This window comes from Gallinula chloropus (genome assembly GCF_964237585.1).
Source record: "Gallinula chloropus genome assembly, chromosome: 10".
In the NCBI taxonomy this organism is placed as follows: domain Eukaryota; kingdom Metazoa; phylum Chordata; class Aves; order Gruiformes; family Rallidae; genus Gallinula; species Gallinula chloropus.
In genome coordinates, this window is record NC_140095.1 from 22,654,353 (window position 1) to 22,677,832 (window position 23,480).

Genomic DNA, 23,480 nt, shown 5'->3' on the forward strand with positions numbered 1-23,480 from the left:
AGGGGAAGGGGAGGGGGGGCTCGCCGGGCGGGCAGCGCTCGCGGGCGGCGCCGGTTGGCAGCGCTCAGCCCGGGGCTCGGCGCTTACCCGGGGCCGGGGCGCCGGCTCCGGCCTTTTGTCCCCGGGCCTGCGTGCCGGCCGCGGCCTTAGGCCCTCGCGGAGCGCGGCGGGGACGGGCCGCCCTGTCCCGCCGCTGAGGGCCGGTCTGTAACGCAGCCCTCGAGCCGGAGCCGCGGGCCGGTTACCGGGCGGCGCGGGCAGCGGCGGGTGCGGGGCCGGGGCGGGGCGGGCGGCCGGGGCGCGCGGGCCGCAGCTGCTCGCGGAGGTGCGCGCGGTGCCCCGCGGAGTTCGGTAGCGGCGGCGGCTCCTCCGGGCAGGCGCCTCGTCGGGAGCCGCCAGCCGTAGAGCTCCCACGCAGCAAAGCCAGGGCCCGCTGGAAGCGGCGGGAGGCGCGGTTACAACGGGCGGTCGGACGGTGTTGCTGCCGACGCTCCTCTCGGCACTTTAAATGGGCCTCGGCTCGGCTGTAGTCACTGAGCAGCAGCCCTTTGAAAACCCTCTGGGGTTTCCCTGCTTTCCCTTGTACGATAAAGGGTCTCTCTGATGCTTGGTCAGGTGCTTCTGAAAGCCTGTCTAGGCTGGAGCGTGGCTGTTGCTCCTTGGTCAGTGCCAGTGGCCCCTCTGTGCTGCCCAGCGTCCCTTTGTCTGAGAGCCGCGCTACAGGGACAGAGACCAGGGCCAGTGGCAGAGCCGTGGGATGAGCTGGTGGGCCCTGACAGCCGAGGGTGCAGAGGCAGCGGTGGTTAACCTGGAGGAGCGCATGGCCCCTGTGCACGCTCCTGCAACGCCTCGTGCAGTGCTGTGCCTCGGAGGAACTGTTTGCAGAAGGGGATGGGAAGGGTTGTGGAGTGATGGGTCGTCTCCCTTACTGACATGGGAGCTTTGTAGCCAGTTGTGCAGAATCGTAAAATCTGTAGATTTGTGGTTTCTTTGCTGTTAATTCCTGCGTTTCACGTGCCTTTCATTGGATGTTGGGAATGGCGAGCAAACTAACACAGAGAAGAGCTGCTGGGCTGGCTGCTCAGTGAGGGGTTTTATTCGCTCTAACCAGTCACCACCTTGTTTGTTGGCTTTCTGGATTATCTTCTTTTTCCTTCTTGAGGTCTGTATACTTTATACTGTTTCCTTCTATTTCCATAGTTAACGTTCTTGGAAAACACACAGTCATCTCTAAATATTAACCTTAAAAAAACCCTTTAAACCATCAAACTCTCAGGTCCCAACCCACCATCTGATAGCTTGCATCCGCATCTTTTGAGAGAGGCAAAGTGAGGAGCTGTTGCTTGATCACTGAACACTGTTAGTCTAGTTCATACGTGGACTTTTTCTAGCAGGAGAATAATGGCATCTGAAATGGTACCTGATCTGTTGGTTAGGAGCAGAGTGCTGCTGCACAGAGCTGGCTGTCGTTGGCCTTCATGGCACTAGGCAAGGGCTTGGGTAGCGCGGCTCCGGATGGGTAACTGCACCCTTCGGACACGTTACCAGTGCTAAGGGGTGACTGTAACACGTGAGGGCACGGGAATAGGCCTGGGGAAGGAGAACCCCAGTGTGTTCAGCACCGTAACCTGAGCTGTGCAGAACGTGTCTCTGTGTGTGTGTTTAACCTGCACTCTTGCAATGTCTCTCTGAACTACTTTTCACATTAACAACCGCCCGATGCTCCCCAGCCACTTCACATCAGCTGTGCAGTGACCCCCCTGTGCTGGCTGGACTGTTCTGCAGAGCGGTACTGGGTGGTGGTGCTGTGCTGAGTCAGGCAAGAGCCATGGCCTCTGCTGTGCTGCCCTAGGACTGGATCTTTGGGTACAACAGAGGAGAAGTTGGTTTTCCTAAGCAAAGTTCTGGGGGGAGAAAAGGACTGGGAATGTCCTCAGGTGTGGGGAGGTCACAGGGCAACTAAACCATCGCACTGTAATTGGGAAGGACCTTTGCTGGCTCAGCCATCCCAGCGGTGTGGGATGTCAGGAGAGTGTCTGACACACGTGCTGCTGGGTGTGTTCTGTGACACGGCTGTGTCGGGGTGCTGCTGCAGACAAGAGCGGCTCTTTCTCTCCCCAGATGTGACGCAGACCCCTCAGCCTTGGCCAACTATGTCGTGGCGTTAGTCAAGAAAGACAAGCCAGAGAAAGAGCTGAAGGCTTTCTGTGCAGATCAGCTGGATGTCTTTCTGCAGAAAGGTACTGTGCTTACCTGCTCAGTGGTTCTCACTGGGGGGAGGAGGGAGGATGGGGCACTGTGGATGCCTTCCAAATACTTCTTGTTACCTGTGAATTGAATGTTTCTTACAGGGGGTGAAGGAATAAAGATCCTGTGATTTAAAAAAAAATCTAAGGTGAAGTTGTGTAGCTTGGTCTGGTTCCTGGTGGGTAGGAGGAAATCCTCTGAAATGAAAGCTAGCTGGTTAAAGTATCAGGCACACTGCCAGAGTTTCCCTGGCAGGTGTTTGATAACTTTTGAAAACCTGGTCCATATTAATCTCTCAGGCTTCTGGAGAGCTTCTCATAGGCATTTGGTTCAAATTTAAGGTTTTAAACAACTGAAATTCTGGCACTCACTGAGGATGTTATTGGGCTTTTTTGGGCAGTCTGATGGAAAGTGGTGATTAGTCTTGTGTGAGTGATGTGCCACGTTGCCATCACACAGTGCCATCGAGAGGCTGCTTATACCTGGACCATAAGTCTCAGCCATCCTTGCCCCGCAGAACGTTTCAAAGTTGTAACTGTGATTGCAGGAAAACTCTCTGTTTCTGTCTTTGGTATACCTGATGAATTTCTGTGTCTAGATAAACAACCTCAAGCTCCAGAAACGTCATTCCAGCCCCTTGAATGGGACTGCTGTTCATTAAGCTGCTGCTGTGAGCAGCCCTCCTCTCCTGGATGACTTTTCTTTGGGGACTTCTCTGGGAAATAGAACAATGCCCTTAAATCAATATGTAACAATACTTTCTTGTGTTCTGTATCCTCAGAAACTTCAGGGTTTGTAGATAAACTGTTTGAAAGTCTGTACACAAAGAGTTACCTTCCTTCTCTTGAGCCCACGAAAGTAGAAGCAAAGCCTGCAGGTCAGGACAAAGAAGAAGTCAAGGAGGAGGTAACCTTTTTCTCTGTCTACCTGCCACTAATTTTCAAATGAGCTGTCCTGTACACTTGAGGCAGTGAAAGAAAAATCCACCTTATTGTGACTAATGATCTTTACAATGCCTGTGCATCTGAATTAGAATGGGAGATGGCCTTTCAGACAAGGACATTTTAAAATCCCTTTGTAGGAGTCTACCTTTGATCTGGATTAACAGCATTCAGGAAGCCTACTCAGACACCCCTGGCAATACAAGCTGGTAATGATTTGAAAGGGCTTAAAAGAGGGGGAAGAAGCAATACCCTTCCAAAACACTTCCTTTTCTGATTTTGTATGTTCTGAGTGGAGTAGAAATCACTGTACATGTTTTCTGTAATGCTTCAAATCAGTGAAATGTGGCAGCCTCTGTACTGATAGTTCCTTTTAAAAGCGAGGCAGCATTCGAGTACCAACAGTTCATTCTTTTCTCTTGTTTTAAGTTTAATTGACAAAAATGGGGAAAAAAATCAGGTTTTTGATAAAAACAGAGTTATATTTTTCCACAGGTATCTAAATCTGTTTGTGTATTGTATAATCATCTGCCATTGCCTGTCTAAGGTTGCTGGGTTTTTCCTCTAAGCTGTTGATTTTCCAGGACAAGAGACCCCTTCTTTGTGTTGGTAGTATCATAACCTACCAGCTTTGAGAGAGAGACGGGGAAAAAATAGCACAAAGTGAATGTTCTTTATTTCCACGTGCTCTGATCACTGTTTGCAAAGGTACTCCAGGCTGGATGTGTGTCTTAATTACTGCAGTAAAGGTGCAAATAAAGTCAGAGAGTAGGTATGCCATTCTAGTCCTTTCCCCCTGGCTCCAGGGACGCTGCTGTCACACAGTGTTAAGAGCACAAACTGCTGCTCTTTTTATAAACGGACCATGGGGAGTGTTGTTTTCCTGACAAGTGCTCTAAATGAGCGTTCAGATTTGTGCCTTTGCCTGTGAACCTAAAATAACATGAAAGAAAGACCTTGCTGGAGTTATTTGTTCTCTCTTCAGAGTTAAAATTGGCTGATGGCCATGAAGGTGACATGTAATTGCAGATGGAAATCTGTCAGTCACTCCAAACAAAGCTGTATTATATCCTGTTGTGGAATGTGGGTCCCTGTTTGACAGTGTGATTCATCAGCTGATTTACATTCAAGTTGCTCTTTAGGTTTTTTCTCTTTTTCTGATGTCCTTTTTTACTGGAGAATGAGACCCAGAATCCTGACAGTTTATGGAAGTAGCTTTGGCGATGGCAGTTCATAATTTGCCACTGTACAGGCTTTAACTGTACTGGTTTTCCAGTCAGTTCTCAAAGTACTGGCATAACTTGTGACAGGAGTTGCAGAACTGCCTTCAGCTGGCTTAACCAAGGGAGGAGTTGGGGGCTTGGCCAGGATGAGGGGGCAGGAATAAGGCCAGTATCTAGGACAGCTTTATAGGACAACTCTACAGGATCAGGACATTAATTCGTTATTTCAGCATCAGCAGGGCCTTAATGATTTGTCAAAGAGCTCAGTGTATCAGGTGCCTCCTGCAAAGGGAGGATACAGACCAAACCAGGTGTAGGGTCTTGGCTAAGTCAGGGCTGGAAGGGACCCCAGATGCCAGATAGGGCCTTGGCTGGGCTGGGCTGTGCCCTGTCAGGCCAGGTTGTCTCCCTGGAGAATCCTGAGCAGGGATGCAGGAAGCCTTCCTTTTTTGTTTTGTTTTAATGGGAAAAGAATAATTTATAGATTAGTGCATGTAACCTTTGTCACCCAAAGTTACAGTAACTTGTGAGCAGTGTAGAACAGCAGCAACAGCAGCGAAAAGACAGCGCTGGTTCAGAGGGATTCACAGCACTGGTACAGCTCACAGACCTCTAGAACGGCTCTTGTCGTGGCCAGCAAGTGATGTGACTAGTTCAACCCTGTGAATGGGTTTTTCCCTTTCAAGCATTTATTTCAAAGCATAAATGAGTGATTTGCCTCCTTGGAGAAGTAACTCTCCTCAGTTGTGTTCCAGTTAGGAGATTCAGGAGATACCTCGTTTGTAGAACTCTAACAGGACAGAGAGTGGCTGGAGATCTCACCTTCCATGAATCCTGATTAAAAACAAAGTATAAAAGTAGTTTTATTTTGGGGCACCTCCTCTGCAAAAAAACTTGAAATATTTGGGAAAAAAACCCGACAACCTCCAGCACTTGATGACGTGTAGTGCTGTGCAAGTGGAACTTGAACATTGTTTATATATGGGGTGCTAACTCAAAGAGAATCTTGGTCTGGCTTTCTTAGTTTCAAATCAGTGATACTCCTCCTTGGTTGGTAGTTGTCTCTTAAACAGAATTTTCAAGAGTCAGTTGAAGAAGAGAGGGACAGCAGGAAAAAGAAGTATTCCAGTCCACAGAGAAGCCGCACAGATTCCAGTGAGCAAAGGTTAGTTTGAACCAAAATATCCATTAATATATTCTTCTGTGTTTACTGGCAATCTTTAACTCTGGATTTTCACCTCGTAGGTAGGGACTTCTCACTGAGAGCATTTCCTCCCTCCTTTCCTCTGTCTGCAGTGCATTCTGTATGCTGCTCGTGTGCATGAGAACCCTTCACTAGGAGTTGGTCTCTTCTAAAAAAATGGCTGTTTTTCGAATTACAGTGCCAGGAATGTCATCAGGTCCATTCTTGCCCTGGCTATAAATGAAGAGCATTGTTGGGGGAGGGAGGTGTGTTCTGGAGTTGGAGATGGTTATTCACACACTGTCAACATCTTTGGAAACATGTTCTGTGTTTGATCATCAGAGTTTTTCACCTTCCCAACTCTTCTTCATCCTCCCCTTGCTGGTTTCTTCAAATGAGACTGATGCAGCTTTGAGATTCTGTATTTTCTGTCATGTCAGGAGTTGTGACGGGAGTGTTGTGCTGTGCAGGTGGGGTGGGAAGGATGAACAGCACCTTACCTTGCTGCAAGCTTGGTTGTGATTTGGTTTCTCTCTCATCAACACGCTCTACGTGTGTCTTTTCCAGAACCAGAGAGAAGAAGAGAGATGATGGGAAATGGAGGGACTATGACAGGTACTACGACAGGAGTGACCTGTACAGAGAGAAGTCTGGCTGGCGGAGGGGCCGGAGTAAAAGTCGCAGTAAGAGCCGAGGGCTGAGCCGAAGCCGCAGCCGCAGCCGGGGAAGGAGCAAAGACCGGGAGTCGAGCCGGAGTGCTGGTGAGTACCCGAGGTGCTGCCTGGGAGCCTCTCCTGCCTACTGCATGGTCTGGCAGGCTGTAGATGTCCTTGAGCAGCTCAAACAGATGTTGAGAGCTTTGTGTCCCTGGAATTATTGATGAAGATGCCGTTCTTCAGAGCAGAAGAGTTAACAGGATTGTTTTCTTCTTTGCTGACTTCTCAACAACTCTACCCTGGGGTGCATCCAGCACAGCACGGCCAGGCCAGGGAGGGGATTGTCCCTCTCTGCACTGCACTAGGGGGCCCTCACCTCCAGTCCTGGGGGCAGACATAAAACTATTGGAGAGTGTCCAGAGGATGGGGAAGAATCTGGAGGGGAATTCTTATGAGGAGAGGCTGAAGTCCCTTGGTTTGTCCAGCCTGGAGAAGAAGAGGCTGAGGGGAGGCCTCATGGGAGTCTGTGGCTTCCTGCCAAGGGGGAGCAAAGTGGGAGGCACCAATCTCCTCTCTTTGGGGACCAGGGATAGAACTTGAGGGAACAGTATGAAGCTGTGCCAGAGGAGGTTTAAGCTGGGTGTCAGGAAGAGGTTCTGTGCTGAGAGGGGGGTCAGGCACTGGCACAGGCTCCCCAAGGAAGGGGTCACAGCCCCGGGCTGGGCTGAGCGCAAGAAGCGCCTGGACGATGCCCTCAGTGCCACCTCTGACTGGGCTGGGCTGTGTGGAGCCAAGAGCTGGACTGATGATGAGTTCCTCCAGCTCGGGAGGTGCTGTGGTTCTGTGATTTATCCACAGGTGTATACCAGTGGGTAGCAGTAGCTGGTATTTTTGTGCTGTGTCTGTTGGCAAAGCTGTTGATTTATTTGTTATTTTTCCCCCAAAGATCTCTTTTCCACAAAGAGTGTCACCTGCTTTGTCACTTCATTGCTAGTGTTTTTAGAGAAGGTTTCTTTGTAACTGCAGGTGGTACTGTGTGTTCTGCTGTTCTTTTTAGGGCTCATTCAGGTCTATTGGAAAAACAAGAGGCACAGAACACAATAGACTTCAATGCAAGTTGAGGCTGCGTTAGTTAAGGGCAGGGTGCAGGTTTGTTGTTTCAGCCTTTTTCCTCCTCTTTTGACTTCAGAATAGAAAGCTGTAACACAGGATGGGATGGGGAGTAGAGGAATCAATGTACATTTTGCAAAGAAACATGTTTGCATTCTATTTAGTTCTTCTTCCATTGGTAAGACTGAGCTCCTTAAGAACAGTTTAGCATACAGAATACTGAGTATTTAAGGGAAGGTTATTGTGTTGTGTGTTACCTTTCCTCAGGGCTGTGATACCTGGCAGAGAGCAGGAAGGTGTTACCTAACTTTTGTGTTTTAAACAGATCACCGAGAGCGATCGAAATTCAAGAGTGAAAGAAATGATGTGGAAGGCTCATATAACCCTGTGTCTGTGTCTACCAGTAAATCCACTGAGCAGTATTCCTCAGCACAGTCTATTCCCAGTGCTGTCACTGTCATTGCACCTGCGCATCACCTCGAAAGCACAACGGAGAGCTGGTCCAATTTCTATAACAATCACAGCAACCCCAGTTCCTTCGGCAGAAACCCTCCTCCCAAGAGAAGATGTCGGGATTATGATGGTAAGCTGTTCCTTAGTTTTTGCTTTTGCACCTTGTTTCAGTTATCCTGTGATGGTTTTTTAGGTGTTCAGTAAATGTAGGCAGCGAGCCAAGACACAATAGCACTTGGAGTAGACCTGGTATGTAAGATACCTGTATGACCTGTATTTTACTGGGGAAATAGCTAGGCTTACTGGAACCAGTTTACTTACAGTCTGTTGGTTGCTGGGTAAGAACATTCAGAGTTTGTTCACAGTTCTGTATGTGCTTGGTGAACGTTTCACCCTCTGGTGCTTCTGATGAAGATTACAGGTTCTGATGTGTTCGTTATGAACCAGGTGGTGCTCCTGACCTGTTGTTTCTCCCCAGCTTGTGTGTATGTATGTGTGTATGTAGGTATGCTTTTATCAACAGTCATTCTCATTTGAATTCTTTTGAAATCTTGTCTGGTAATGTGATTCCTGATCAGTGATTGCATGTTTTCTCTACTCAGAAGCACCAGCAGAAAGGGAGATGACCCATCGCTGACAGCTGCTGTGGTTTTTCTCTAAAAAGCCTATTAACTGTCCTGTTTTGCAGAGCGAGGGTTTTGTGTGCTTGGGGATCTTTGCCACTTTGATCATGGAAACGATCCTTTAGTAGTAGATGAAGTTTCCTTGCCAAGTATGATTCCTTTTCCTCCACCACCTCCGGGACTCCCTCCTCCTCCTGGTATGCTCCTGCCCCCTTTGCCCGGTCCAGCTCGTAACATGAGGCTGCCGGTCCCCCAGGCTCATCCGCAGGCACCCCCTCCCGTGGTGCTCCCTGTTCCAAGTAAGTCCAAGCATTGTTCTGTGTTGCTTTACATCGCCTCTTCCTGGGAGAGAAAATGTGTTGGAAGTAACAAGCCTGAGTTTCTTTGCTAGCCACGTGCTGCTCCAAATAATCCTGGGAAATCAGACTGTAAGCTACTGTGTTCCTACACTCCAGATTCAGTCACGTAAATTGGGTGGGGAAGCAGGGGGGTGTCTTTCAGATTATCTCCCAATCCTGGTGCTGTTTGGGTTGATCACTGACAATTGGATTACTAGCTTTTGTTTTCTCCCCTCATGCACTAATGTTGAGATTTAGTCTCCTAAAAGCTCTAATAAATTTCTCTGTGTTATATTTGGACAGCTTTTTAGTGGTAGATAGTTGGTACATCTAAGGTCTGTTTTAGCTCAACAGTGATCTCCAAGGCTGTTGAGTGTTTTTGTTACCTTACTGTATCTTACAATGTAAATCTGTGAAGAAATAGTGTGTTAGATAGGTGGGTGCTGGGTTGGGGTTCTCTCTGTTCAGCGACACAATGCGTGCTGTGCTGGGTGTGTCAGACAGGCAGCTCTGGGGTAGGGCAGCATTTGATGGAGGGTTAACTCTAAACTGTGCACAAGCCTTTCAGTGGGTGGGTTGGCTTGCTGTGGAGTGGACTGACGTGTGCTCTGACTGTGGCTGTGACTCAGTAGGTGGTGTAGTGTAACTCCCTGACCTTTTTTTGAGAATTAGTAAGTGGGAATGTATGTATGAATGTATGTGGTGCAAGCAGAGCAAAAATAGCTAGACACATCCCTTGTCAGTGATTGCCTTTTGCCCTGTAGCTCTTGTTTTAATGCTGTAATCTAGCTTGCCAATAGGATCCCTCACTCTGAGCAAGCCTTGGTTCTCCATGGCAGAGCTGGGGAAGGAGCTGTGTTACCTAAGGCAAGCTCTGACAGCAATAATCCTCTGGGGAAGAAAAGACACTTATTTTCCCATTCCCCCCTGCCCCCCCCCCCTTTTTTTTCCTCCCCTTAAAGCTTTGTCCTCTCTGGGAAAGAAAAGAGGTGTTGAATCGGAGTAACTTACCTGGGCAGGGCTTTTTGAATGACAAGGCATAAACAAATGGCATTGAATTGTTTGCACATTTAACCTGTGGAGTTCTGTTAGTGATCTGTTCTATGGTGTCATTGTAGGACCACCGTTAACACAGTCAAGCTTGATAAATAACCGTGACCAGCCTGGGACAAGTGCAGTGCCCAGTCTTGCACCCGTGGGAGCAAGGCTACCTCCTCCTTTACCCCAGAACCTCCTGTATACAGTGTCAGAACGTAAGCAAATCCCTTTTCTTACACGTGCTTGAGATAAGAGTTCTAAAATCCCTCTGTTGGTGTGTGGTTAGAAATTATTGCCTCTGTCTTCCTCCAGTACATACAAGTGTAAAAAGAAGTCTGATGCTTTCCTTGGGGTCAGGGCTTTGTCTGCTGTTGCTGCGAGAAACAGTAGTGTTCTGTCACTGTCAGAGGGAAGACCATTTGTGGGGAGGTTTATTTGGGTTCCATAGGCTCAAAGCAGTGGGATTGTTGCATAGAAAAAGGGATTCCTCCATCTCCAAGGTGTTCAGTAGAACATCAGTAGGCAAAAGGTGGATCTCCAGACTTGTAATTACTGTTTTGCTCAGTCCTTATTCCTGTCTGGTTATGGTTACTACAGATGAGAGAGATTCAGCTGTGCATCACAGTACTCTGCAGCCTTCCTGTATGTTAGGGCTTTTCAGGGTTTTTTGAAATTGACTTAGTTGTAACTTTCTAACTGGAAAAGGATGGCTTCCACTGGGCATGTCCATCTGCCTCAGCAGGGCTTCAATTTTTAACATCAGTTTTCATGAAGAGAAGTAGCTTGGAGAACCCTAGAGTGCTAAATTGAAATCCAGCAGAGCTTACGTTTCTTGGATAGCAAAAGGACTAACAGCATTTCCATGTCTTACCTGAGCAAAATACGATGATTCAATCTCAGGGGTTTATAATACTCCCATCTGTGGATTTTTTACTTAAGTATTCTGAATCTTACTCCAAGCAGGGCTCTAGTTCATGATCCAGGTCCTTTCCTTTGTGACTTCCCATACTTTTCAGAACTTCAGTCACTCAGCTCTCTTGTCAGATAATCTGCTCAGTTATCTCCAAATGCTGCCAGGCATTTGATGTTCCCATCTGATTCCTTCAGCTCCAGAACTGCTTCTAACAGGTGATTCTGTCTGCTGCAGCTCACAGGGCATTGCTGGCCTCAGCTGCACGATGTAACTCTGTTCTGCAGACCTCTGTGGGGATTCTCATGTCCTGTTCTTGGACTGTTATTGTAGCAGCTGCTGGTTGCCCTCTTGCCATCAGTCATATGCCAAGTCCTGGAGGAGGAACTTGTGGTTCAGCTCATGCAAGGTTAATGGAAGCTCTTGGCAGAGCCTGAAACTCAACTGTAAAACATGGGTATTGAAATTCTGGGTCATCTCTTTTAAACTGTAGAGTCTTCATTGTTGCTGTGGGATAAGGACTTGACATGAGAGTGCTTCCTGTCTGTCAGGTCCCCTTGTGTTAGTTTCTGTCCAGGCTGTACCGAGTTTCTGTGGAGGCTTCTCACAGACTTCATTCATTCTAGTTCTTGCATTGCTTTTCCTTTTGTTGTTGAAGAAACACATCATCCTTGGTTTGAACCTTGGGCTGGAGGAATGATACGAGTCAATTCTGTTACCTGTGTTCTCATGATTGCCCCTTTTAATTGTAATAATCATTAGTACCTTACTGGAGGAAGGCAGCTGTTCTCACTCTTCCACACATTAGGAGAATTTAATAGGTAAGTATTGGTCAAATTCCCCAATTTCTCATCTCTCTTTGATTTTATTCAAATCTCATTATCTCATTTATGTACATTCTTCCCAAAGCTGGAGGGTTGGGCAGCAAAGACTGAATGAAAATCTCTTTGCATCTTGGGCCCTGCAGACTCACACTGTAAGACATGAAGGTTGTGCAGACTTCTCACTCCTTTTCAGGCAGCTCATCAGCAATACTCAATTATTGTGATGTGTAGAATTTTGACAAACAGTAACAATCAGATTTTATTAAAAGAGGGGAAAAAAGAAGAAGAGAGTCTGTGCCCAAATAGTCTTGGGTGTGAGGTTCAGTTTAGGGTTTTAATGGCTACACACATTGGCTGTACGACCTCTTCTCTCTCTTCTCTTTATCCAAAACGATTTCTGATTCTTGGAGGTCCTTGCATTTCCTTAAAGGAAAACTAACCCTGAGTCTTAAACTCATTTGAAAAATTCTTTCATTTCTCTCCTTTTTTTATAGATACATATGAGCCAGATGGCTATAACCCCGAAGCTCCTAGTATTACCAGTGCTGGTAGATCTCAGTATCGACAGTTCTTTACGAGAGCACAAACGCAGCGTCCAAATCTAATTGGCCTAACATCTGGGGAGATGGATACAAATCCAAGAGGTAGGAAGGGTTTCTAGTCTGTTGCTATTTTTGTCCAAGACCATCTACACTGATTTTTCCCCTTTTTCAGGCTGAAAGCAATAGTTTTTCTCACAGATCCAGCATTTCTGGGCAATTTTCAGACATCTCTGCCTTTTTAAAATGCTAATATAACCCCTTTAAAGTCAAAGCAGCCTTTTTGATTGAAAAATAACCACTTGTTTGGGAATGTTACAAAGGCTTTTTGATGGTTGGGTTTTTATCCTTCTTTGGCCTATGAAGGCACTTTTTGGGTGCTGGGTGCTTCTAGGAGGAAGGCTGGTGCAGGGAGATGGCTTTCAGCGGTGCGGTCTGCAGACTGCTTTTGGTTGCCAAGGGTACGTTTAGGACCTCGAGCACAGAGGTGGTGGTCCCCATACTCACCTCCCCTGTTGTGAAGGTGGGGAACTGCTGTGGCATGTTTTTGTACTTGGTGGTCTCACTCTGTCAGCCAGATGCTCTCTCTCAAACAAGCATCCGAGTTCTCCTGGCCCATGGAAGCCCCAGTCTTGCTCTGAGGAGCTCTGCATCCTCAGCTGGATGAGAGTGGATGGAGTCTCTTCGTGGTAACACGTGCAAAGTCTCTTTGTTGGGAGAGAACAAGTCAAGGCTCTTTAAAGAAATGTTTGTTCTGCTAGCATAACTTCTTCCTCCCTCCTGCTTCTCCTGACCCCATTCTTAGAAGCCCCTAGAAGCATCCTAGAACCCCTGTGTTCCCTGTCACCCTTCAGTTTCTTACTCAGTAGATGAGACACATTTATTTTCCCCACTATTTTCTTCCACTGACTCATCCTGTACAGAATACAGTTAAATGCTATTGAGGAAACTGCTGTTGCTGTTTTCATCTTGCTGAGCTCGCAAAGGCAGGGTTAGGGTGTTATTCCTGACCCTGGATTCTCTCTAAGAGCTCATTGAGGTGTAATGCACAGGCGAACGCTCGGCGCTGGGGCTTCAGCCCGCGCGTTCTGCTGTCTTTGGGAAAGGTTTGCTCTCAAATCATCCTCCAAAGTGAGATTCAAACCATGTGCTCAAAAATGCCCAGTCTTTGTTCTCACCACTGTAATCAGCAGAGCTCTGGCATATATAAAAGCCATAGAAATTCAACTTAGAACTCAGACTTCTTTTTAGGGGTTGAGTATTTGACACATGCAGGACGCCAGCAGCAGTGGCATAATCTTAAAGGTTGTTAAGAGACACTTGGCAAATTGCATCTAGTGCTTCAGCTTTGTGCTTGTACAAGTGGCTTCAGGCTCTGATGCCTCTGAGAGGATAATTTCATGCCAGAATTGTTTCATTAACAGTTCACTGCTGAAAACTGGATGGAGGGGTGATGGGGATGGAGCATTCTTGGTTGCTTTTTCCCCATCAAAGGTGGATACAGGGAGAGGTGGTTGGTTGTTTAGCCTGTGCCATGCTGCAGAACTCTGACCTGAAGCCTGGGAATTTATTTGTGTCTTTCTTTTTGCCTGTCTTTCTTTTCCTGAAGAAACTGGATTCTCAGTACCTGAAGGATAAAGCTTTAGCTTTGTTTCTTCAAGCTAATACTAATATTAAAGGGCAAAAGCTCGTCCCCACTGGCTGGACTCAATGTTTGTTTTCTCAGACTGTTTAATTAGGCTAGCAAGTGATCTCTGAAGTAGCTTCATAAACAAAACTGACCAACTTGATAAAGCCTACCTAATGTTTGTGTTGTTAAACTCATTCCTGTTTTGCTGTTGAAGTGAAAGCTTTTCCCTGCCTCAGTTGATGTATGGTAAATAACACCAGGCTTTCTCCTTTCCTCCAGCTGCCAATATTATCATCCAGACTGAACCTCCCATTCCCATTACAAATAATAGCAGCAACGTTACTAGAGTTGTCCTTGAACCAGACAGCAGGAAAAGATCTCCAAGTAGCATGGAATGTCCATCATTAAAGAAACCATGGCTGGGAAAGTAAGAATTAATAACTGCAGTTGGCTAATTGGAATGCATTTTATTGCTGTTAAGATAGCTGTTTGCTAGGTGCTGTAACATGAGCTGGGTGGGTCAGAAATCAGTCCACATAACTGGGAGACTAAGGGTTTGGTGGTGGGAGGACACTCTCCTTTGTTGCTGCCTACTGATAGTTTTTGAGAAAAACAAAAGGTAAATGTCCTTTCATGATTTGCTGCTTTACTTCAGTATATGTGTGCCTGTCTGAATCACTGTCTCACTCTCCTTTTCTCTAGGCAAGCAAATAATAACCAGAATAAGCCAGGATTTTTGAAAAAGAATCAGTATACAAATACAAAGCTACAAGTTCGGAAGATTCCCCCAGAGTTGAATAACATCACCCAGCTCAACGAGCATTTCAGCAAGTTTGGAACCATTGTGAACATCCAGGTACAGCACCCCTACTGGGAGAGGCTGGGGGAGCTGGGCTGGGTCAGCCTGCAGAAGAGAAGGCTGTGGGGGGACCTCACTGCAGCCTTCCTGTCCCTGAAGGGACCCCAGGAACAGGAGGGGAATGGGCTTGTTAAAGGGCAGAGACTGGCAGGACAAGGGGCTGGAGTGAAGCTGGAGGAGGGAAGGGGGAGAGGAGAGACTGGGGGGAAGTTCTTTCAGAGTGAGTGGTGAGGGGCTGGAAGGGGCTGCCCAGAGAGGGGGTGGGTGCCCCGTCCCTGGGGGTGTTCAAGGCCAGGTTGGATGGGGCCCTGGGCAACCTTGTGTAGCTCCAGGCCTGGAGGTTGGTGTCCCTGCCTGTGGCAGGGGTCTTGGAGCTCTGTGATCCTCAGGGTCCCTCCAACCCCTGAAGCCACCTTGAATACTGAGCTGAACTACCGTCCTTAAGAAATCTTAATGGAGGTGAACTGGAGTAGTTGATCGAACTCAGAGAAACCTTTTCTTGGTCCACTCTGTACTATTGTCTTAATTCCATCAGAATACATTGGCTTTTGCCTTCATGAGGCTTTAGTAAAGGTTTTAACAGTATCAAAATCAGCTCAGGTTTTGAGCAACTTTCTGTATAATTTTGGAAAGAGGTCTCATAATATTTCCTGTCTTGTGTGACAGTCTGACAGTGTTCTTAGCCAGGATTCTGACAGGTGCTACAGGAGAGCCCAAAAGATTCTGTAGTGCTTTCTGCCCCTTGCTAATGACATTGTGCACCCAACATGCTATCACAGTCATTATACTGGAAAGTCCCAGAGCTTTGGGGTCAGTATTGGGGTCTCCTCAGCTGTACCCCATGGCAGTTCAGTGCTCTGAATACATGATGCTGTTTGGTGAAGGTGCCCTTTTTTAAAAGTTTTATTTTACTGTGCACAGGCTTTGCCACAAGCATGTCTAATACCTGCCAAGAGGCACTTGGCTTTAATGGCAGAGGCTGCTTTACCTTCATTTTGGGATGTTGATGTCACTGGACATCCCACTCCTTGTTGCAGGTGATTAGTAGGTGGTTTGCTACTGGTTGAGATGTTTTCTCCCCTGAGAAATCATGCATTCTAATGCACTTGTGATCTAGGTTGCTTTCCAGAACGATCCTGAGGGTGCTCTGATTCAGTACTTGAACAACGACGAGGCCAGGAAGGCGATTTCCAGCACTGAGGCAGTTCTGAACAACCGGTTCATAAGGGTGCTGTGGCACAGAGACAGCGAGCAGCAGGCCCCCCTGCTGCAGCAGCAGCAGACCCCCACACAGTCTCTCCATCACCAGCTCCACCTGCAGCAGCAAGCCCTGACCACAACCCCAGCTGTAACAATGCACAGCAATCTGTCAAAGGTATTGTGCTCTCCTCAGCTACTGATTGAGCAGTGAAGGTGATCAGCCTTCCTAAGTGACTGCTACTTTTGAAAAAGCAGAGGATCTAATCTTTCTCTTTAATATCTGTTGATACACAGGTAAATAAACCCCTGGCATCTGGTGCCTATGTCCTTAATAAAGTCCCAGTGAAACGTCGCCTTGGAGCAGCAGGTGGAACCCAGCCTGACTTAAGCCAGTCTGGGGCTGTGGTAGAGGACTCCCAGGTGTGTTTATGAAGGCTGGCCATCATCATCCTTTCCATTAAAGCATTGGCCCATTAGCTGAGAATGAATTATCCACTCAAATTGCACGTTGTTCCTGGTTGGTTCTGTTCCCTTCACCAACGTTCTGTGCAGCTGTGCTGCTCCCGAGGTTCATCAGCTCTTCATATAAGAGACAATGACTTTGGAGACAAAGCATCAGTACTTTGTCATAGTGAACAAATTTGACAGCCTATTATGATCCCAGCTTTTTGTTGGTGAATCTGATGGCTTTCCTAGCAATTCCTGGAGCTGTGCCTTAAGCAGTAATGCTAGAAGCTTATAGAATACTTCTGCATAGCATTCCTGCTGAGTTGAATCCACACTGATACCATAGTGCAGCTGTATCATAGGTCTCCTCTTAAGAAAGGAAGTGTACAGGTGACTTCTGCTGCCTTGTTTGATCAGAAAGTGTGATGACTGACTATAGCTGCGAAGCTGAGTGTGATGCAGATGCATGTCAGGTTCAGTGGTCTTCCTACTAGATACCAGGATACAGAGGGAGGTTTGGATGGAGGGGGAAAGCATGTTTTGCAGAAATTGTTTAAACAAGCATTGAAGAGGATTGCTTCCAAGCAAGTTGGCTGTTAGGCTGTTCAAACACCTCCATGCATGTGTTTGAACTGCCTTGGGCTTTTAGTCTCATTGTGTTGTCCCAAAGAAGTTTCATGGAACACATTCCTCACAGCCTCATTTATGGTGTACCACTGTGATTTTAAGCTATCACGTATTTTTCTGCCTGTATGCTTTTCCTATTTCAGACATTTCCTACTTCTACAAGCCATTCAAAAATGGTTTACAGCTCTTCAAACTTAAAGACATCCATGAAGCCAGGTGCAGGGTCGAAACCTCACGATGTGCAAGAAGCCCTTAAGAAAAAACAGGTACTTTGCTATTCGTTGACTGACTGACAGCACAGTATAAGTCAAGGTTTGATAGGTACCCTTAAATAGGTATCCCAGCCCAACAGCTGTCTGCACTAGTGTAGTCTGTGTCATCATTATTGGACTGTCTTGTAATGCACATTGAGGTTAAGCATCGGTGAGGAGCATTGCTCTGGGAGTGTCTCGTTCCACACACTTGGTCACATGTGGGTTTTCTGGGTTTTCCTGAGGATTTCCCTGATTTTAATCTCTGTAGGAACATGACACAAATGGCAACGTGTGATTTGTTTCTTAGGAGGGGTCTGAAGGCAAAATTTAGCAGAGTACTTCACAGCAGGAAGTGAGCAGCGTTTTACGTGGGGTTTGTTCTCTGGATCAGACACATTTGATGCCTGTGTGCTTTGCAGAGTGGTGTTCATGATGGCCTTTGCTTCTGTAGATTGAAGAGGAAGATGTGATATATGTTTTATAATGCTAGACTGCTTTTTATTGATTGGAAACATTTTCTTCTCGTATAGGAGGCAATGAAACTCCAACAAGACATGAGGAAAAAGAGGCAAGAGATGTTAGAAAAACAGATAGAATGCCAGAAGGTAAATCTGGAATGTCTGCTAGCAGATACTTTCTGATCTCTAGGTACTTGTCTGTTCAGCATTGTTTTTCCTGGAATTTTATATTCCTGCTCTTTTATTACTACATAGATGTTGATATCCAAGCTGGAGAAAAATAAGGCCATGAAACCAGAAGAGAGAGCAGAAATAATGAAGACCTTAAAAGAGCTAGCAGGGAAAATATCTCAGTTAAAGGATGAATTAAAAACTTCATCTGCAACCTCTACACCATCAAAATTGAAGTCCAAGACAGAGGTATTTATTGCACAAGACACTTGTCCATCTGTGTTTTATGTCTAATATTATGTCCTAACATGGCAACATTAGATGAAGACAATCCCAAGCCATATTTTGAATTTGAGAGTGATAACAGTGCACAAGCAAGCTATGAGTGTAAGGAACTCAGATGATTGAGTTTTGCATGTAGCTCCTTAAAGCTTGTTCCAGTTCTGAGGTGGAGAATCCTGGGTCCTTCAGCAAATGGGCTGGTGGAGGGGCATGGAGGCAACTGGACTGAATCGAGAGGACAGCATGGATATATAGTTCACATAAATGCATTGCTGAAGATGTGGAATGAAACATTAAGAGTACACATTGTTCTGCTTTTCCCTTCCATCTTCTCCTCTTGCACCTCTTCCTCTCAGGCACAGAAGGAACTTCTAGATGCAGAACTGGACTTCCACAAGAGACTCTCTTCTGGAGAAGACACGACTGAGCTGCGAAAAAAGCTCAATCAGTTACAAGTAGAGGTGGGTTTGTCTGGATGGGTGCTCTTAAAGGGTGTGATGCATAGCTGGTTTAAATCCTCCCCAGGGGAGGATGGCTCTGTACATCCTTTGCCCTCTTGAAACAGGCTGCTCGCTTGGGCATTCTGCCCGTTGGTCGAGGAAAGACTGTGCCAGCACAAGGACGAGGACGAGGACGGGGCCGCGGGGGGAGAGGAAGGGGCATGTTGAACCATATGGTGGTGGATCATCGTCCCAAAGCACTAACAGTTGGAGGCTTCATTGAAGAGGAGAAAGATGAATTGTTACAGCACTTCTCTGTAAGTATGAGGTCACAGTGAAAAAAGAGAAAAACACAAGGAGGAGAAATGTAGTCTCAGTGCTTATCAGAAGGTGGGAGGCCACTACTCCTGCACTGATGAGGTACATTCAATGAAGAACCTGTGATCTGGTGAAAACCCAGCCTGCTGCCTGGTCTGGTAACAGTGCCATGAACCTGGGAGAAGTCCTCAGAGGGAAACACGATGTCTTGTTTAAAAAGATCTTCACTAAAAGATCTTTGCTAAAATTTTTTTACAAGCAACTAGTGCTGTTACTCAAGCTGTTGCCTCACTGGCTCTTGAACTGCTTTTCTTCTGCTATTCGTATTAAATCTGAAGTTGACCACAATTTTCTTTTGTGCTGCTTGTACTCCAGGCCTAAACCCTCTTTTTATTCAATTATTTGGGGTGGGTTTTTTGTGTTTAACTATCATTGCTGTGGTCACTCCAATTATGCAGTATATAAATTCTAAAAATGCACATTCTTATCAATTAATCTAGGCAGGTTACATTTTTTTTCTCTTCTCAGCAATATACTCAAAGACTGCATTCAGGAGCTCTAAAACAAAGTTTGATTCCTCCTACTGCAATTTAATGAGCTCTTATGGACTTGCTTAACAGGTCTAAAGAAGTGCAGGAATGAAGGGCTGAAGAGATAAGGGAAGTGGTGAATTCTCTGAATTCACTCCTGAGCTATAAATGAATGCCCTTATTTCCTTTCCTCCTGCAAAATTAAGCTCCACATGTTAGAATATCAATAGATCTGAGCTTCAGCTCCACAATACAGGTGCAGACGCTGCATGTGGCTGGATGATGCAGCTGAGATTTCTCTGGCTCCCTTTTATGTCCCAAAAGTAGGTTTCAGTGGCAGTTCAGTACTCTGCAGTTGTAGCACACGCTGATCGTGGCTGTGAGCAAGAGTGTTGCTGGTCCTGATGGATGTTTCTCCCACAGAAATTTGGAGATATCGAAGACCTTCAGGAAGAGGTTTCCCCACTAAGTGTTGTTCTGACATTTAAATCTCGCTCAGAGGCTGAGAATGTAAGTAGAATCATGGATTCATTTTTTCCACATTTCTAAAATGTGTCTGTTGTTGCATTTTAACATTTAGCAGGTTTTGGTCCTACTTGTTTGAGCTAGATAGTGCTGGAGGTTGTTGCTAGTGCATATGGTGTGCCTGCGGGGCTGGGGGGAATACCTCCTGTTTACCTTAATGGTAACTTAGGAGTTTTATTGGTAAAGGTTCAGTGTCCCAGCTCAGAGCTCTGTTCATCGCTCGGGGTTGCTGGTAGATGAGCAATATTAGATTTGGGTTTGAGTGGAGTTGCTCTCAGAAGACTGAAGTAGATGGTGGTGCCTTGTATGTTTGAAATCCTCAATGTGTGCTGTGTGGGTCTGGCTCCATGCTGGGATCTCACACATTCCTCACCTGCTCTTCTTTGTGCACATGTGTTGGTTTGAAATGCCACCCAGGCTGCTAACCAGGGGTCCTGCTTCAAAGACCGAAGGCTACAGATCTCATGGTACAAACCCAAGGTACCCTCAGTGTCCACGGAAATCGAGGAAGAGGAGTCTAAGGAGGAGGTATGAAAGGATGTTAAACACCCCTTCACTGCTCTAGGAATCCAAGAGCCACAGGCTCTTCTAGGATACAGGTTTCTGCTCAATGGAGAGATGACATAAAAGATGTTTCCGCACACCAGAAACTTCTCTGGGTTTGAGAGGTCGGGTACATCTTTTGTACTTAAGAAAAAAGAGGAAAAGGGGAAAAAAACCCCTTTCTGGGCAGGATGTTGATTTGTGTTCATAGGTGACAGAGCTGACAGGTCTGTGCAGGCTGCTGATCTCTGTACTGCACAGCGTCAGTGCTGCAGGCTGTTACCTACACTCTGTCCTGTCATTCTGAACACCTCAAGCTCCTAAAGGTTTTCCTATCTCTGCACTGAACACCATGTAGAACAGTTGTTTCAGAGGGGGTGTTCTTTGTACCTACTCCCTGTGAGGCTGGGCTCTCTCTTCCTACCTTGGTGCCTGAGGCTTCTGTTCCTTCGGGGAAACCTGCTGAAGGCAACTGTGTGCTGAGATTTCAGCCAGACCTAGGGTGGCCAGGAACCTGGTGGAAGCACAGCTGGTGCTGTGTTGCAGTACCCCCCCCGTGTTGCAGTACCCCCCCCCGTGTTGCAGTACCCCCCCCCGTGTTGCAGTACCCCCCCCGTGTTGCAGTACCCCCCCCGTGTTGCAGGACCCCCCTCCCTGTGTTGCAGGACCCCCCTCCCTGTGTTGCAGGACCCCTCCCTGTGTTGCAGGACCCCTCCCTGTGTTACAGTACCCCCTGGGTTGCAGTACCCCCCCCTGGGTTGCAGTACCCCCCCCCGTGTTGCAGTACCCCCCCCGTGTTGCAGTACCCCCCCCTGTGTTGCAGTACCCCCCCTGGGTTGCAGTACCCCCTGGGTTGAAGTTCCTCTTTTCTCCACCTAGGAGACCGACACCTCAGATTTATTTTTGCACGAAGATGATGATGATGATGATGAAGATGAGGATGAATCCCGTTCTTGGAGAAGATGAAACTTTATGTTGGAAATGTGTAATTTTAGGAATATAGTTCAAGCAACATCTTTTTAAACATTTATTTAAGGAAGTTGATGAGCCAAAACAAAAGCTTTACTTTCTTTTCAGCCCATGTGACGTAGAGTGAGCAGAGTTTGTTACAGACACATTTCGGTCCCAAGCTGTGGTCCCAAGCCAGCTAAAGGCCCAGGAACACTTCACAGAATTGCCCAGATCACCAGGGTGATTTTTCTATTTAAGAATTAAAAAAAAAGGGGGAGGGGAGGGGAGAATATTAGTATTTTCTTGTCCTCTTTTTGTGTCGCCTGTATTACCTTGTTTTGGGTTTTTTATAATGTGATTGATTTCTTAGTTTATAATTGAAAAGATATTAGAGGTTTTATTTAGCAATACTACAGGGGTGGGGGAAAGACACAAACTTCCATTAAATGTTATGAAAGAAAAAATGGCCTCATTTGCTAATTGAAGAGGGGAGCATTTCATTTCCTATGGAATCCCTTACAGCATGAGTTACCTGTGGCTGGATTCATAAATGGTTTATTTTGGTATGTTCAAAGCCACGTGGTTTCTCTGTTCTACTGCTGTTTGAGAGAGGAGGTGGAGGAAGCGATTTAACAGGGTATTGTGATTTGTCCAGTTCACTCTTGTTTCTTCAGATTCTGCTTCACAGAAGCATCAGCAGTGACACACTGTTGGGGATGTTTGCTCACTGTTGGTTTCCTCCTGTAGTGTCAGTGTAAGGTTCATGTGTAAGGCAGCCTGTTGGCTGCGTTTCGGTGTGTGTGAGCAGGGGTGTAATGACCCCTGCAGCTCCTCAGCTGAACTGGCAGCTGCCCCCCTGCCCGGTACCAGCCTGTGTTCAGACCAGGCCCAGGGAGTGCTGGGAGCGAAAGGCATTCAGCCAGCAGCGTGCCCGTGTCCTGCCCAAGACTGGCTGTGCCCAGAGCTTTTGGTGAGGGGTCTTCAGAGGAGTGTGGAGCCAGTGGGGGGGTCGTTCATTTACCCTGGACCATGGTGTTGTTGTTCAGGTGTCTTTAGTGTGACCATGAGTCTGGCCTCGTATTGTACCCCCATACTAACAGCCCCCCAGAGCCGCCTGTCTTGTGATGGAGAGGAGGGCACAGCAGGTTCAGGTTCTGGAGCCAGGATCTTGACTGTGGGCAGCTCCTGCAGGCTCTGGCTGCGCTCCTGCTGGAAGCCCCTTCCCACCTCTGTCCCTGTGGCACACAGGGCGTTTTCTGTACGTTCCTCCCCAAAACAACCAGCGTGGGGTGCAGGAATGCTCCCCTCTTCCCAGTGACTGGCTGACCGGTGTGTTTGCCAGCGGGCTGATGGCTGCAGCGAAGTGCACAGCAGGAGCTCTGTGTGGCAGCAGCTCTGAGCAGCTGAGCTGCCTTGGGGGTCACGGGGCCCCAGCCAGGGTGTAGCACCAGCCAAAGCAGCATCCCATCTCGTGTGTCCTTGTCAGCTGGAGGGCTGTGTCTGTCAGTATTCTGGCTCCCTGCGTCTCAACCTCACCTCTTGGTATAACTAGGACCCTCCTGCTAATCCTGAGGCTAAATTACAGACAGGAAGAATCGAGGGGACACCGACCCCACGTGCTGAGAAGAATGTCTTGCTTCCTCCCATCCCCTCTGGTGGTTTTCTCATGCCTGTGGCTCGCTCAGCCTGTCCTTTGAAAAACCCACTGCAGCAGACGTGTGAGTCCTGACAGCTTAAAAATGATGGAGGGAACAAAAGGGTTTATATATTTTTTTGTACAGAGTTTTTTCTTAAACTGTATAATTGTGTAAATACTTTGCTTTTTTGTGTACTAAAACTCCCAGCGTATAGATTTCAATGAGAATCGTTGTATTTTTGTATTTGGAAGATGAGAGTTACAGTGAATGGATGAAGCTGTAAGAGAAATCGCAGTAGCCTTTGACACACACAGACTGGGATTCCTTTTCATATGGTTCTTGCTCGGAGGTGACACCTGCCTGGTAGGCTCGGCCCAGGGACACACGTCCTTGCCCCAGAGGTGGCTGCTCGGGCTGGGCAGCAGGAGGGGAGCAGCGCGGTGGCTTTGGTGCAGTTTTGAGCTGTGTATTTATTTTTCCCCCTTGGCAGCACGTTCTGGCAGGCTCACACAAACCCTTGGGG

At 47.1% G+C, this 23,480-nt stretch overlaps 1 protein-coding gene across 1 annotated transcript; it reads left to right on the forward strand.

Annotated features, from left to right (window-relative positions):
* Positions 1–1,478: 1,478 nt before the first annotated feature.
* LOC311195516 (RNA-binding protein 27-like) lies at positions 1,479–22,027 on the forward strand (the record flags this gene model as incomplete). Its single annotated transcript, XM_084268918.1, has 21 exons — positions 1,479–1,519; positions 2,122–2,240; positions 3,029–3,153; positions 5,470–5,576; positions 6,162–6,355; positions 7,686–7,943; positions 8,502–8,735; positions 9,893–10,027; positions 12,041–12,190; positions 13,995–14,142; positions 14,418–14,571; positions 15,692–15,949; positions 16,069–16,194; positions 16,992–17,114; positions 17,633–17,707; positions 17,816–17,980; positions 18,370–18,474; positions 18,579–18,770; positions 19,725–19,811; positions 20,244–20,354; positions 21,249–22,027. The coding sequence occupies 21 exons, from the start codon at positions 1,479–1,481 to the stop codon at positions 21,333–21,335; spliced, it is 2,994 nt and encodes a 997-aa protein (XP_084125044.1). The 3' UTR covers positions 21,336–22,027.
* Between the last annotated feature and the right edge of the window lie 1,453 nt (positions 22,028–23,480).